The sequence below is a fragment of the Glandiceps talaboti genome, chromosome 18 (assembly GCF_964340395.1).
Source record: "Glandiceps talaboti chromosome 18, keGlaTala1.1, whole genome shotgun sequence".
NCBI classification, from domain to species: Eukaryota; Metazoa; Hemichordata; class Enteropneusta; family Spengelidae; genus Glandiceps; species Glandiceps talaboti.
Window position 1 is genome coordinate 20146098 of NC_135566.1, and position 17699 is coordinate 20163796.

The following is a 17699-nucleotide window of genomic DNA, read 5'->3' on the forward strand; positions in this document are numbered from 1 at the left end:
AATAATCAACCTATAGACACTGATACTAGTCTTAGAGTATTACGTACACACATAAAGCTGCCATGATTTTGATACAGTAAATGTATGTGAATAGACACCAAAACTTATCATGTACTGGTATAGTCATGACTAACCCAAACCAGTGTTCACCACTATTTTATGTATGTGGTTTAATTCCCCCCCCCCCCCCCCCCCCCCCCCCCCCCCCCCGTAATCTACCTCCTCCTCCTCCCTCACTCCCGCCCCCTTCCCATTCTATCAGTCTGGTGTGAGTTGCATATTGAAATGTTCATTATCAATGAGGAGAGATCATGTAATGGTATGTCTAGCTAGGTCTTAATATTGTGTGGGGAGGTGTATTGTGTGTGAGGGAAGGGGTATTGTGGGAATGGGGAGGGGGATATTGCATGAGGGGTAAGTGGTATTGTGTGTTGGGGTATTAATCTTATATGTTAGGTATATTCTAACGTTATGTTATTTATAACAGTAGAGTGGAGTATATTTTATTTGACATGAAATTACGTCATACAAGAACATAATTTATGGTCAATGATATACAGATACAATGTAACTACACAACAATAAAATAACACAAAATTGCAAATAATTTCAAAAAAGTTAAACCGATTTATAAACTTGAGTAATAGTGTTAATGAACTTACCCAGACTGTTGACAATAAACCCATCCTTAGTTCTCATTAGTATGGGATGCATCAATATCTGTTTGTTTTGATATAGTTTCATGTAGAGTGATATAAGTCATAAAAAATTGATTCTTGCTTTATTTATTGAATAGTTTTTACATTCTAGTAAAGCATGAATTTCATTGCCAACAGACTGTATTGCCACACATACATGTATTACAAAATCTTTGCTCTGGAGGTACACCAATAGATCTTAATTTTTCAATATTAGGTAAATTATGTGTTGATATTCTGAATTTGGTGATGCTAGTTCTGTGACTGACATTATGCACTAAGTCTAGATATGGTTCAAACACATCTTTGATATTCTTCTCAGAAGACATTTATCTTTTACTTTTCTGTACAAAGGTTTTTAATAAAGACATAATTTGAAACCATATAAAAATGAACATGATACAGTTCTTTTGACAAAAACAGAAAACTAGTTGCACCCAGTTGAGTGTGGATATTAAATCAATATTGACTGATTATATCTGAATTAATAAATGTTTATTTATGTATATTATACAACTAGAGGTAAATCAGTAGATGTTATCACATGTGTATTCTGGGTCACATCTATGACATGCACTGATGATAATTTTTCTGTCTAGACATTGACTATGAAGGCTTGTATATGTATTCTCTTACTAGTAACTGCATATGTTGAATATTGTAAGGTGTGCTATAGGCTAGAATTGTGAAGTCCTGTAGCTATGTACTCTAGTAATTTCATATGTTGAATATTGTAAGGTGTGCTATAGGTTAGAATTGTGAAGTCCTGTAGCTATGTACTCTAGTAATTTCATATGTTGAATGTTGTAAGGTGTGCTATAGGCTAGAATTGTGAAGTCCTGTAGCTATGTACTCTAGTAATTTCATATGTTGAATGTTGTAAGGTGTGCTATAGGCTAGAATTGTGAAGTCCTGTAGCTATGTACTCTAGTAATTTCATATGTTGAATATTGTAAGGTGTGCTGTAGGCTAGAGTTGTGAAGTCCTGTAGCTATGTACTCTAGTAATTTCATATGTTGAATATTGTAAGGTGTGCTATAGGCTAGAATTGTGAAGTCCTGTAGCTATTCATATGTTGAATATTGTAAGGTGTGTCACATGTTTTCAATTCAGAATCTGAGGCAAAACAAATAGAACGTTCTGTAGTTATGATATTAATGTTGTGATACTATTGTTAGCATTAACAAAAAAGTTGAAATATGTAGCTGCATTGTTCAAAAGAGACACATCACAAATTATTAATAATTGATATGTTTCTATGTGATGAAATAGACACATGGCAAGCAGGTGTTTAATTATTATAGGTAATCTGAAGTTTAAAGTGATGAAATGAACATGAATAAAATATTAGATATTGTATTGTATTCAATGACATGATGATAAATGACATGCTATGATATCATGGTTTGTACTATCCTAGAGAAATATACCAATCTATCATTTAACTTGCATATATCCTATTGACAGCCAGACAGATCATGTCTAGCTGACTCAGCACATTTCTTGTTTCACTCAAGGTGAAACGTAGTAATTATCTGGGTTTGTAGAACAGAATTGTATATGTCTGGTGGGTTTATAAAGAAAAACAAAGTCGTGTATAGCAGATTATTTACAGTTCTATGGGAAATTATTTTCACTGATTTATCAGTACAGATTGAATTGAGATGAAATAATACATGTAGATGATAGAAATATCTCATGATTTTAGTTGTGTGTAAGTATGTGTGTCTGTCCATGTTTTGTTGGGTAGAAATATGTACATATGCTTTATATGTTATATACGTGTGTGTATATATGCATGTGTGTGTGTGTATGTGAGTGTGTGTGCGTGTGTGTGTGTACGCATATGTGTGTATGTATGCATGTGTGTGTGTATGTGCGTGTGTGTGTGTGTGTATGTGTGTGTGTGTGTGTGTGTGTGTGTGTGTGTGTGTGTGCGTGTGTGTGTGTGTAATACATGTAGATGATAGAAATATCCCATGATTTTAGGTGTGTGTAAGTATGTGTGTCTGTCCATGATTTTGGTAGAAATATGTACATATGCTTTATATGTTATATACGTGTGTGTATATATGCATGTGTGTGTGTGCATGTGTGTGTGTGTGCGTGTGTGTGTGTACGCATATGTGTGTATGTATGCATGTGTGTGTGTATGTGCGTGTGTGTGTGTATGTGCGTGTGTGTGTGTGTGTGTGTGTGTGTGTGTGTGTGTGTGTGCATGCCTGCATGGACGGACAGACAGATAGATAGATTGGGATGGATGGATGGATGGATGGATGGATGGATGGACATATAAAAAAAAATTTCAGCAGACTTTAGCTTAATAATAACAGTTGTATCATAGCTTTTGTTTTCTTTATGTGTATGAATGACGTGTTTTCATAGAAATCATGGTTTGTAATATGTAACTCTGTTTGGTTGTTTTGTAGGGAGCGACCTCCCAGTAGAAGAGAGAGATCCCCTTCCCTACATTATACAAGCAATAGACAAGAGACACATGACAGGTAGGATTTGTACTCATTTACTGCTCTATGTGAGGTTATGGTACATGAAATGAGAAGACCATAATATGGCCTACCCAGCTATGCATGGGAAATTGTTCTCAAGAGTCATGGCTGTAAGAGAGGGTAGTGGGGCTGAATATGACCAATTCTGCTGTGTATGGGGGGTCAGTTTGTACTCAACAATGTGGCTGGGAGAGAAGGAGTAGGTCTTGATATGGCCAACCCAGTTCTGTCATGACCTTGCATGTGGCTGGGAGATACGGAATACAAAGTAGGTCTTAATACAGCCAACCCAGCTGTGTATTGGGGTCAGTTTGCATTCTGATGACCATGTGGATGGGGGTTAGGAGGTGTAGGTCTTAATACAGCCAACCCAGCTATGTATTGGGGTCAGTTTGCATTCTGATGACCATGTGGATGGGGGTTAGGTGGTGTAGGTCTTAATACAGCCAACCCAGCTGTGTATTGGGGTCAGTTTGCATTCTGATGACCATGTGGATGGGGGTTAGGTGGTGTAGGTCTTAATACAGCCAACCCAGCTGTGTATTGGAGTCAGTTTGCATTCTGATGACCATGTGGATGGGGGTGAGGAGGTGTAGGTCTTAATACAGCCAACCCAGCTGTGTATTGGAGTCAGTTTGCATTCTGATGACCATGTGGATGGGGGTGAGGAGGTGTATGTCTTAATATAGCCAACCCAGCTGTGTATTGGAGTCAGTTTGTAATCAATATGTCATTATGAATTATTCCCAGGTTTATATTCCTATCTGTGGTCATCACAGCATTGTGAGTCTTACGAAGGGTTCAGTGTCTGAAAACTGAATTGTAGATGTCAAATCAATACCAGAAATACGAAGCAAGGTTACTTTCATTATTTCTACATATTACACAGTAAGACAATCAATAGTCAGACCATACATACTATTGTGTTGTATTATTACCAATGACTGAGTCCAATTAATTATTAATTACTTATATTTAGTTAGACTAGAAATAACTATTGGTAGGTATTAAAATATACTTTAAAAGCTGTAAGATATATTGATTAGTTACATCACTGATTATTATGAAACGATATGATGAGACAATCCAGCTAGAGTGCAGTGTAACAACTGCTGTGTATTGATTGTAAAGGCCTTCATTTACACACTGCATGTAAATAGGGATCAGATTAAGATGATGCTCATTATGACAGATAACTTTGACCATGTAACACACTCACAGAGCTTATAGAGTGTCTATGAAACTGCTATTTTAGAGAGTATTACAGATTTTTTATCTCCTAATGTTTGATTATGGTATTATGAATATACAGTAACAAAATGTGTTATTGTATTTTTGTAATAGTCAGTCATTTAGGACTACATGACAACCATCATTAGATACATACAATATGTAATGGTCAGTCATTTAGGACTGCATGACAACCATCATTTAGATACATACAATATGTAATAGTCAGTCATTTAGGACTACATGACAACCATCATTTAGATACATACAATATGTAATGGTCAGTCATTTAGGACTACATGACAACCATCATTTAGATACATACAATATGTAATAGTCAGTCATTTAGGACTACATGACAACCATCATTTAGATACATACAATATGTAATAGTCAGTCATTTAGGACTACATGACAACCATCATTTAGATACATACAATATGTAATAGTCAGTCATTTAGGACTGCATGACAACCATCATTTAGATACATACAATATGTAATAGTCAGTCATTTAGGACTACATGACAACCATCATTTAGATACATACAATATCATGTAAATAGTCAGTCATTTAGGACTACATGACAACCATCATTTAGATACATACAATATGTAATAGTCAGTCATTTAGGACTACATGACAACTATCATTTAGATACATACAATATGTAATAGTCAGTCATTTAGGACTACATGACAACCATCATTTAGATACATACAATATGTAATAGTCAGTCATTTAGGACTACATGACAACCATCATTTAGATACATACAATATCATGTAAATAGTCAGTCATTTAGGACTACATGACAACCATCATTTAGATACATACAATATGTAATAGTCAGTCATTTAGGACTACATGACAACTATCATTTAGATACATACAATATGTAATGGTCAGTCATTTAGGACTACATGACAACTATCATTTAGATACATACAATATGTAATGGTCAGTCATTTAGGACTACATGACAACCATCATTAGATACATATAATATGTAATGGTCAGTCATTTAGGACTACATGACAACCATCATTTAGATACATATAATATGTAATAGTCAGTCATTTAGGACTACATGACAACCATCATTTAGATACATACAATATGTAATGGTCAGTCATTTAGGACTACATGACAACTATCATTTAGATACATACAATATGTAATAGTCAGTCATTTAGGACTACATGACAACCATCATTTAGATACATACAATATGTAATAGTCAGTCATTTAGGACTACATGACAACCATCATTTAGATACATACAATATGTAATGGTCAGTCATTTAGGACTACATGACAACCATCATTTAGATACATATAATATGTAATAGTCAGTCATTTAGGACTACATGACAACCATCATTTAGATACATACAATATGTAATAGTCAGTCATTTAGGACTACATGACAACCATCATTTAGATACATACAATATGTAATAGTCAGTCATTTAGGACTACATGACAACCATCATTTAGATACATACAATATGTAATAGTCAGTCATTTAGGACTACATGACAACCATCATTTAGATACATACAATATGTAATAGTCAGTCATTTAGGACTACATGACAACCATCATTTAGATACATACAATATCATGTAAATAGTCAGTCATTTAGGACTACATGACAACCATCATTTAGATACATACAATATGTAATAGTCAGTCATTTAGGACTACATGACAACCATCATTTAGATACATACAATATGTAATAGTCAGTCATTTAGGACTACATGACAACCATCATTTAGATACATACAATATGTAATAGTCAGTCATTTAGGACTACATGACAACCATCATTTAGATACATACAATATGTAATAGTCAGTCATTTAGGACTACATGACAACCATCATTTAGATACATACAATATGTAATAGTCAGTCATTTAGGACTACATGACAACCATCATTTAGATACATACAATATCATGTAAATAGTCAGTCATTTAGGACTACATGACAACCATCATTAGATACATACAATATGTAATAGTCAGTCATTTAGGACTACATGACAACCATCATTTAGATACATATAATATGTAATGGTCAGTCATTTAGGACTACATGACAACCATCATTTAGATACATACAATATGTAATGGTCAGTCATTTAGGACTACATGACAACCATCATTTAGATACATACAATATGTAATGGTCAGTCATTTAGGACTACATGACAACCATCATTTAGATACATACAATATGTAATGGTCAGTCATTTAGGACTACATGACAACCATCATTTAGATACATACAATATGTAATGTGTATAATTACTGTTGTAATGTCGTGTTAACGATTCCCAAAACTTAGAATTTCAATTCAATTCTTAATTCACTTTGAGCATTCATCACTACCAATATAGCAAACAAATACGAAATAAAACAAATGTATAAGACTGGACACAGGAAACATTGTAACGTTATGAAGGATGTAACTATTGTGTTACTGTAGATTTGAAGACTAAGCTATACTTATTTGGTAAATTAGTGAGCAATGCACTAAGTAAGCAATTCATGGGAAATCTGTCAGTGTTACTTTTGCCACCTTTAATATTGACCTTGGTTGACCTTGAGTGGAGTATTTCTCTCCACTCAGCTTTACTAACTAGGTATTATCAATCTACTATTCTTGGTTCTTATCTCATTATCTATGCCTGTTGGATGATGATAATATATGCATACAATTAGCATATCACATTCAAGGTCACATGTACAAAGGTCACTTTTCTGTACTTGGCTAACTAGGTCACATTTGATACATTCAACATAATGCAGGGATCATGTCACTTATTCAGCCAATCAACTTTTCCCCCCACGGTTAATGATTGTAGATATTGAGTATTTAATAGCAAAAAATACTGAAATCTGTTATACATAGTTCGAGTGGAGCGACTGCTTGCCAGGTCAACCAGCAAGCTTGCTATGGAGGCTACATGTAAGGAGACATTGATTATCAATGTTGTGTTTTACATATCTTTCTAATATAATGCTGACAATGTTTTGTATTTTTATTTGATTAACAGACAGTCAGACAGCCCCTATGAATATGATGAATCTAGGCAAATGCAGTTGGAGCCAAGTGTTAATGAGGTGTGTATATATCTTTTTAACTTTTGAACATTTTTGAACTATCTAAAGTGCAAACATGGAGGTTGTACAAAACTGAGGACCAGAAACATTCAAGAATATGTTGGTAAAACAACAGTAATGTTGAAAGATTTCAGTCCAACTTTTTGAATTATGTATAGTCTCAGACCACTTCGTTAGTGGTCTGACACATAGTGTAATATTAGTCAGACAACTTTTCTTCTCTAACCAACTCTAGAGGGCCTCCTTCAGAAATTTACAGTGTAGAAAGTTGACGAGGCACAGCTGCAGTAATTTTTCACATAAATCATCCTAAAAATGTAATTATGACTTACAAATAAGACACACTGAGTCAGTTCAAAGTATTAAGTAACTTAGTACATCATTGTGATCCCTTTCAGGACCTGAGAGCCAAAGTGCGTGCAATGTTAGCAGCCAGTCGCCAGCATCCTTCCAGCTAGCATAGGGCAAAACAACATCCATGCAACACCACCAACAACAAACGGACCCCTTCCACTGCCTGCCTTTTCTTTCCCGTATGCAATTATTTGTATGTAGGATGACAGCTGTTAATCATACAAGTTGTGTATAGTTACAGTTCACATCTCTGTGGTTTAAAATGATGACTTCAGTGCAACATACTTTTCTGAAAGGATGACTTTGAACATGACATTGAATTGAAACACCTGCTACTCTGAAGGAGAAACCTGACAATGAAGTCTTTCAAGATCAGCTGTACATTTTAGCGTAAGATTGCTGTGTACTACACGAGGAGCAAATTGTCTCTCTCTTTATTACCTATTACAAAAATCAACTAGGTCATTTACTATATAGAACAATAGAAAGATACCAAAGTTGTTAGGAAAATAGGGGTTAACTGTATGTCAGGATTTATCCAGTTGGTGATATTTCTTTCCATTTGGCACGATGTAGATTTTGTTGAATTTTCTTTTTCTGAACAAAGCAAAGAAATACTGCATAATGTTCTATGACGCTAAGACTTATGGAGTGACAAAGGTGTAATGTTTTAAAAGAAATCAAAAGAATTATTTTCTTGTTTTTTTTTTCCTTTCCTTCTTCAGTTTTTATAACTGACTGTCATTGAAGTAATAACTTCCAAAGAGATTATCAGACTTTTTAAAAAAAGTTACATGTGTAAGTTAGTTGATTGTTTTGCTTTTCAAGTTCAAATAAGTTACTTGCCTGAAAATTTTGTTGAGAGGATTGTGAAATATATGAGTGTACAAGGTTTACTAAGGACATGGCCTAGATATGGAGAATTAGTACTGCAAGACAGTTCTCAGGCATTCTAAGTGAGAGAGCGCCCTCAACTTACATTAATCATGAACTTTTGTTTATGGTAATGTCGCAAATCACAAAATCACTCTTTTTCAACTTTCCCCCTTTTCCAATCTTACACTTTTTCTGACAAGTAATCTCTAGTCTTGACAATATTTGAAGTGAAATTGATAATTAGGTTCTGACTTCAAATTTGATAAAAATATTACAATTACAAAATAACAGCTATCTTTACCTTTGAACCCTACCTATATCTTTCAAAAATTTCAAAGTGGCAGCTATTAACACTCGGGTGTTAACTTATCCACAGTTTAAGTGTTCATTTTCTGACAGTTTCTGTCAGTTGACAAGTGGAATTCAAATGTAAGAGAATCATAAACTTCTTTCAAGACTTTAAAACTGATAGTTTCGACGAGGGAATACATGACTTTTATTTTAGTTCTGGCATCAGTTTCAGCTCCAGAAAGGAAAACCCTCCTGTTGCATTGTTGCCTATAATGCCAACTTTTTTATTGTGGCCACTGTACAAGGCAATATATATATGCCATATTTATGACAATTCAAGAATATATAAATACAGTGTGATATATTTATTTTCCACTTGAGAGCAGAATATATATTTTTGTTACTTGCGTGAGTGGCCATATTCTGTACAAGTGAGTATGTAACACATTTGTGTGTGTGTGTGTATATGTGTGTGTTTTATCTGTGTATATGTACAAGTGTGAATGGACTTTGATTTTATAAAAAGCGTGCGAGAGGCTTTGCCGAAAGCAACTTCATTTGGACAGCCCACAGAAGTTTGTATTTTTAAAAATGTATATTTCAAGGCAACATGATTTTTGTAACAAGGTAGTAGGAAACAATGGCTTTGTTTTCTGGAGTTGAAAGGAAGCTAAGGCGGCAGTGAAAGTTTTGTGAGCTCTCGTCAGCAGCTGTTGTAAGTTTTAGATTTAAGCAAGAAGTCAGTTATGGTAACATACAACTTACACTTTCTTTGCAAAACAATGGGATGATCCTATTGTTTACCAACGTAGGGTTAGTTCATTTGATTCAAAATAGGGATGATGGCATCAAGATTTCAAATGAGAAGCCATGTATGAAATTAGTTTTGTTTGAATATGATGATCCCCCTTTTAAAAAAAACAACCCTGATATTTCAGATTGTAGTAGTCCATTTAAGAGTAAGATATTGTCAATTGCTTAAAAACAATGTAACTGTGAGTCAAGGAGTTCAGTTTACAACAGATCTAGCAAAGAATTGGCAGTGTACAAGGGTTCAAGATAAGTTGATGGGGGGGGGTCTCACTTTCACACCCTGCCAATTTGACATAATTCTATCAAAAACTTTACACAAAGTTTGAAAAAGTTGTAAGGAAGCTACTACTGACTACAATTACTCTATTGGAAATTGTTAATGGATTCTTGTGAGATGAGATTTCTAGATTAAATATGATAATGTATTGTACATTTCACATTTCCCAATACTTGTATGTAAGATTATTAAAGGTTTGTACAATGTGTCTGTACAACAACTTTGACGTCAAGTTTTATTTCTTACAATAGTGAATCCATCAAGAATTCTTAGTAAAGAAAGAATAAAGTTGTGTGACAAAACAAATCACTAAAACGATATGTTGTGTAAGTTGTGTTATTGTTGTACTAGAAGGAGTTTGGTCTGACAAATAACCAAGTACTAGAAGATGTTTGGTCTGACAAATAACCAAGTACTAGAAGGAGTTTGGTCAGACAAATAACCAAGTACTAGAAGATGTTTGGTCTGACAAATAACCAAGTACAAGAAGGAGTTTGGTCAGACAAATAACCAAGTACTAGAAGATGTTTGGTCAGACAAATAACCAAGTACAAGAAGGAGTTTGGTCAGACAAATAACCAAGTACTAGAAGGAGTTTGGTCAGACAAAGAGCCAAGTACTAGAAGATGTTTGGTCAGACAAATAACCAGGTACTAGAAGGAGTTTGGTCAGACAAATAACCAAGTACTAGAAGGAGTTTGGTCAGACAAAGAGCCAAGTACTAGAAGGAGTTTGGTCAGACAAAGAACCAACTCAAGTGGAGTCGTGATGGTTAGATTGGTCAGACTGGAATCTGCAGGGGGCACATTAAAGCCTCGCGCGTTCTTGCCATTTGTTTCTGAATGGCTTAAGTCCTTGGACAAGATTTGAACCACAATTGTGCCACAGTCAACCCAACTATATAATGTGGGACCTGTTAGGATAGGGGTTGCAATGTGAATACTTTAATCCTATGTGCTTATAAAGGCTGCAATGGATAGTACGATCCCCAAGGAGTTGAAGTATAAAGAGCTGTTGTGACAATCAGACCTATAGCAGGGGTGATATTTATGTAAAGTGCTTTGAGCAGTGTGGGTTAGCACCATGTAGAAACTAACATTATTATTGTAGAATAGAAATTAATACATTACGGTGATGGTGTCTGAGTGATTCGAACGAAAGCTTCACTATTACAACATTATTATAAATTATATAATTATAATACATGTAGTGTTTTGTTGTACAAAATGTAAAAGGATCAACAGTGACACAATATGCAACTGAGGCCTAGATTTCAATCCAAGCCAGTGTACGAATTGCACTGCTAAAATTAAAGAAGTTCACATCTAAAAATGTTTCTTATCGTTCAACACTGGTGGCACTGTTTTGTCCTGAAAACACCACCGTCTTAACTAAAGTCTTGTTTACCATATATATGTTGAGAGTCCTAACAGTAAGTGATTTTTAACAACCATGTGGTGACATGTACTTTATGAGGATAGCAATTGCCAAGACTAAAAGCATGCATATTTTCAATTTAATGCTTATTTCATTGCTCGTGTGCTCAGCATTTTAAACACATGAATTTGCTCTTACAGTAAATGCTAAACTGCATGTATATACAATGGCTCAAATATCATTCTGACATATATAATTTCGCACACTCATGAATACATGCACACAAATAAATAAGGGGGAGAGAGAGAGAGAGAGAGAGAGAGAGAGAGAGAGAGAGAGAGAGAGAGAGAGAGAGAGAGAGAGAGAGAGAGAGAGAGAGAAGTGGCGTGTTCGATATACTATATCAGTCCTAATTTTCAACTGTAGCGGTATTTCTGTTAACATAATGGTGTTGAAATCCGAATTGTCTGCCCAAATCAAGTGAAATGTCAAAGTAGTTCGGGTGTGTCCTTTTTATTGATAAGAAAATCGAGCAGAATAACTAGCTGAACATTGTGTTTACAATACAAAAAACCATAGACCCTCCACCCACGTGGAAAACATATAATATATATTTCCCTGAAAAATAATGGCTATTAGATATAGAGTAGAATGTAATGTATTCAAAATAATGGCTATTAGATATAGAGTAGAATGTAACGTATTCAAAATAAGGGCTATTAGATATAGAGTAGAATGTAATGTATTCAAAATAATGGCTATTAGATATAGAGTAGAATGTAATGTATTCAAAATAATGGCTATTAGATATAGAGTAGAATGTAATGTATCCAAAATAATGGCTATTAGATATAGAGTAGAATGTAATGTATTCAAAATAATGGCTATTAGATATAGAGTAGAATGTAATGTATTCAAAATAATGGCTATTAGATATAGGGTAGAATGTAATGGCTGTTGCATATCCAATGTGCACTAAAACGAATTGAGCAAAGGTTTACGACCATGGGAGTGGGCTGAGCAATCATTGGGCCATCAAAAGTCTGAAAGTCTGTTTTGTTCTTTATTCTGGATTTTTTGGAACCAAGTTAAACTTCAGGAGAAGTCATTTACCAAGTGCACATCCGCAAAATATCTTTCAGCTTTGCCACAACAAATCCAGATAATGTGCAATGCATAGCATAATTGATTCAAGTCTGGTATTTTATTACCATATTCAAGCATTGCAAGACATTAAATCATGTCTATGGTTTGATATTTTATGCCTCTAAATGGCCTCCTACACTGTCTTATTTTCATTTTTTCACCGTTGGAGTTGTATTCTTCCAATCAGTAGCAATCAAGGTGATAATAGTCTTTCTCCCAAAACAAGATGGAAGGTGGCTGGCTGGCTAAGTACCTCCCTGTATAGGTTAGAACTAGTTAGAGACATCTCCTTATGCATGTGAAATCCACATCCTGTGTAAAGTAATCTCGTTCGGAGTATTATTGTAGTTGGCTATCACTATTATTTTAATGCATCATTGTACCATATAATTTTATATCTCCACAGGTGACAGAAAGGGTGGCTAAAACAATGCTTGAGTTTCATTTGGCGGGGCTTAACATGTTTTTAGAAGGGAGGGCAAAATCTCGAGAGGAACTACACCATTTATTTTACTGTGAATTGTGTACATTTCCTAACTGTAGCTATGCAGAAAAATTGCAAGAGATAGTATCAAGATGACTGAATAAGTTCTATCTAAACTCGACCTGAAATATTTTGCTATCATTATATATGGTTTGTTTTATCCTTGTCAAGCATTGTGAAAAAATGAAATCGACCTACTTACCCAATGTGATGGGTTAGATTGCCCGTTGACTAGCTTTTTAATTTTTTTTGGCCTTACATATGATACTTAATTGCGTATGCTAAAATAGATATTATGTCAATTACATGCACATATATGTAAATTAGCCACCTTCCTAATTTTTCAATGCATGATTACACCAAGACAAAGTTCTGTGAACCCCCCCCCCCTTGGGGGGCAATTTGGACAGTCTTTTACCATGGTACCGAGAGATAGAGAAATATAATCAAGACCATATCAGCATTTTTCCTTGGTTATCACACACAAGACGATAGATGGCGCCCTTACATAGTAAAACTGTCAGTGAAACCATTCCATACGCAATCTGATTAAAATCTGATGAGAATATCTTTATTTAGGCCTACCTCCGTTTGCTACGTTATTGTCGTCGAGATGTAGTCTGTTCTTTTATTCCGCGAGTCATGATCAATGCTTTCTTCCTGGAAAGAAGACACTCACTCTCGAAACAATAAAATGGAAAACGAACGAAGGACAACAATTGGAGGAAATAGAGGTATATTTATTGAACCGAAGTCACTACATCATATTTTATCCAGGTTTCTTTACATACATGCAAACTTAGTTTTCAGTAGTTTAGCATTTTCTGCAATTATTTCAAGGCATAAATCTATGTGTTTACGATGAGTTCTGAAATTCAAGACACAAATTCTCAAATGATAAATACCCCTGACATTAACCGAGGACATATATACTCTTCCATCTTCAATTATACGTTTCTGGAGCTCTCGGTTGAATTTGTCTGTCTTCTCTTTATCTTTGGCGTCGTAATAGAATACTACAATGCTTAACACTGGTGCTGGTTTAGCAACAAAGCCTTCCATTGCTGTAACAGGAATGTAAAAACTACATCATCAAAATATAGACTTTTCTGCTGAAGCTTTGCGAATTGATAAAAAAACGCGACGTTCTATTTCCATTCAGTAAACTTTAGTTCGAAAATATATATAACATTGTGCAGTAATGCTTAACATAAATACATTAAAGGGACTACCTCGCTTCATAGATTTAATGAAAGCCCACTACCTTTAACTTTTCACTGTTACTTTTACCCGTTGAAAAAGTCTCGAAAATAATTCAATCCCTGTGTTGTTCATAGTATAATAAACGTTGACGTCACTGAATTTGTAACGGTGTACTCAAGTGAAGTTAGTTCTATCAACGATCCCGTCGAGACAATGGGGCGCCCTCGTTTACTGTATTAGTCAGTAATAACCAACTCTCGAGACGTTATTTTGGAAAAGATAATTTACGGAGTTAAGTACTCGACACCTACCTGATATTTTATGGTGAAAGTATCTCGCAAGAAGCAATTTCTCTTCAAGAGCACTAGCAAACAGTCGAACACCGAATAACTTCAAAGGTAGCCACATTCTCAGACCTCTGTAGATCAACATAGTAAATAAGTGAGTGAGTGGGCATGATTTTTTCCGAGTTCTGAAATTGTGGCCCTTCCTTCATTCATTCTTATGATTACAGAATGTTTACATTGATTCGTTTGAAAAAATCGATAAACCTAAACATTTTTTTTCAATCGAATGATAATGTGACCGAAAGTACACCTAGAAAAACACACTATCACTAAACATGGTACGTTGTAGCATATGTATGTAACTACAGTTTTGAGTTTCCTATATAACCTTCGCTGTGTATATTTGACGACTTAAAATCTGGCCATTCACAGAAAAACTACTTTGGCGCCAAAACGAAAGTCAGTTAAATTAAATATATTCAAAATTCAAACGATTGTTTAATATACAGGAGACCTTTTAAATTACCTACACCTGTAAGCTACAACCCAAAATGTGCGTTTTATGACTGAAAATTGTCAACTTTGTACAAAACATCAAATGAAAATCACGGAAACCTGAACCAAAACGTCGCCTGACTAAATTAAAATCTTACTAACACCGATTTAGGCTAAACAAAAATCATACCAGAGATGTTTGTTGAGCCAGACGATAAAATAGCTCAGTTAGATTTTTGTCTAGACAAATGACGTTTTGTTTCAGGTTTATTTTACCTTGAATGCTTTGTTAGTTCAAATGATAGATCACAGGGAGAATATTCCAACTGTGGACTTTCTTTGAGGTCTTGTAGGATATCAACTTTGGAGATAGAATTAGCCTGGAATAGTTTATATCCATCACGGACCAATAATATACCAGAACCATATGGAAGAAAGAGACCTAAGGTGTCGGATTTCAAAAAAAAAAAATCAAAAAAAAAATCAAATTTCTATATGCCTTTGGTGACACAGGATTGGGAGTCCCAAATCCAAACGACATGTTGTTTCTAGTTATGATTTAGCTTCATACATTTACAAAGTTGATTGACCATTTGATGTGGTAAAGTGACACTATGGATGAGAAATATGTATTTTGACAACTTAGTATGCTATTCTACCGATGTGAACTAACATGGACCATGGCCAAGTCCGTATTTCTACCTCAATAGTTGCTTATAACTAAAGAAGTGTGTAAAAGGTTTGTTATTCGAATGTCGAAAAGTTTGATATCATATGTACAAGAAGTGATTTGTAATCTCTCTCCAACGTCAGTCATCAAATCGGAAGTAAAAGTAATCACCTTCACAAACAAGGACACTGAGGCAATCGAATTATTTATACATGGTCACACGGTGTGATATAATGTTTCAATAGTGGGCTTTCACCGAAGCACGTATATACCGACGGTCTACTACGATCCCCTCGTTAATGAGATATTCATATGCAACATCATTGAAACCATCTGTAATGCTATATGCAAATCTTTCGATTAGGGAGTGTCCAGATTTTACTTCCAGGGGGACCCCGGAGGATTTCCCTTTTTCCTTGTGTATTTTTTTCATGCCCCCCTGCAAGTTCTTGAATTTTCCCATCCCCCCATAGACTTATACACATACACACTAAATATACACAATGTACATGTATGTATGTATGTATGTATGTATGTATGTATGTGTGTGTGTGTGTGTGTGTGTGTGTGTGTGTGTGTGTGTGTGCGTGCGTGCGTGCGTGCGTGCATGCATGCATGCATGCATGCATGCATGCATGCATGCATGTATGTATGTATGTATGTATGTATGTATGTATGTATGTATGTACAGAAAAAATAAAAAAAGCTGTTCAACGGGCCCGACCTACCCATCTTTTTCATTTCAATATTTAAAAATTTGTTTTGGTGATCGGCAATACATTGTATATCCTCATGCGGCCTTCACATATCAGTAAAATGGCTGTTATATTACTATACACACATACTATTTAAGGGTATTTCTTTATATTTTGTAAATACATGTGACCTAGTCTAATTCCTATATGTATGCATTACAATTTACTATGATCATCTCCTCTCAGATGATGGTAGTAATCGTAACACGTACATATAGGAACTAGATTACATGTGACCATATACATTTGAATCAATTCCAAATTATAAAATATCTTATACAGTGGTTTACTTGCCTCTGATGATGCATACATGAGTGAATTAGATTAAACTAAGCTGTTGCATATCCAACTTGCAGTAAAGGAATGAGTGAAATTTACGATAATGGGAAGGGGGCTGAGAAGTCACTGGGCCATCAAAATACTGATTATTGCATATCCATATCCGCAATATATCTTTCAGCTTTGCCACAGCAAACTACACTTATACTTTGACTGACAGATAAGTGATTGTGATGAAACAAGTCTTGTACATCCTCAGTTACTTTGAGAAGTGCCAGAATTGGAGGTCGATTTATGTTGCAATAAATAATCGTGGCTTTTTTCATGACCCCCTCCTAGAAATTTGTGAAATTTTTGTTTGGCCCCCCTAGTTTTTCCTGAGAAAAATTGATGCCCCCCCCCCCGAAAATCCTCTCCCCCCCGGAAGTAAAATCTGGACACTCCCTTATACTAATCAAAAATCGTGGTTTGGCTCAGACGCTGCAGGGACCGGTGGTTTTAGAAACAGGTGTTCTCTCAACTTGATAACATCGCAACGTTTTTGCTAATATTGTAAGACGCTGGCATGCAAATTATAATGAGATGTCAATTGAAATACTGAAGTATCATGGTTAAATCATCCTGAACATAAAGTTTGCACTGTATCAAGACAAAGAGTAGAAATGTATGATGGGGAAGGGTTCTTAGAGACTTCTCAAACGTCTAATATTTTACTGTTCTAATAATTAGAAAGTACGACGCATAAAAATAAACGGTCGAAATATTCGCGGCAAATAAACCGTACGGTAATCTTCATTCTACGTGCATTCGTAGGTTGTTTA

General features: G+C 35.0%; 2 protein-coding genes across 2 annotated transcripts in view; one reads left to right on the plus strand and one right to left on the minus strand.

Moving 5' to 3' along the window:
* Positions 1–10490, plus strand: part of LOC144448963 (splicing factor, suppressor of white-apricot homolog) — a 70089-nt gene extending 59599 nt beyond the window's left edge. The window contains exons 14-16 of the mRNA XM_078139352.1: positions 3128–3202; positions 7505–7571; positions 7970–10490. Of these exons, the coding sequence (XP_077995478.1) occupies positions 3128–3202; positions 7505–7571; positions 7970–8029 (202 nt within the window). The 3' untranslated portion in view covers positions 8030–10490. The remainder of the gene's footprint in view (positions 1–3127; positions 3203–7504; positions 7572–7969) is intronic.
* Positions 10491–13972: 3482 nt separating this feature from the next.
* LOC144449811 (uncharacterized) overlaps positions 13973–17699 on the minus strand; it is a 34644-nt gene continuing 30917 nt past the window's right edge. Inside the window, exons 7-9 of the mRNA XM_078140385.1 lie at positions 15451–15616; positions 14704–14810; positions 13973–14253 (exon numbers count right to left, since the gene is read on the minus strand). Coding sequence (XP_077996511.1) covers positions 13973–14253; positions 14704–14810; positions 15451–15616 — 554 coding nt within the window. The remainder of the gene's footprint in view (positions 14254–14703; positions 14811–15450; positions 15617–17699) is intronic.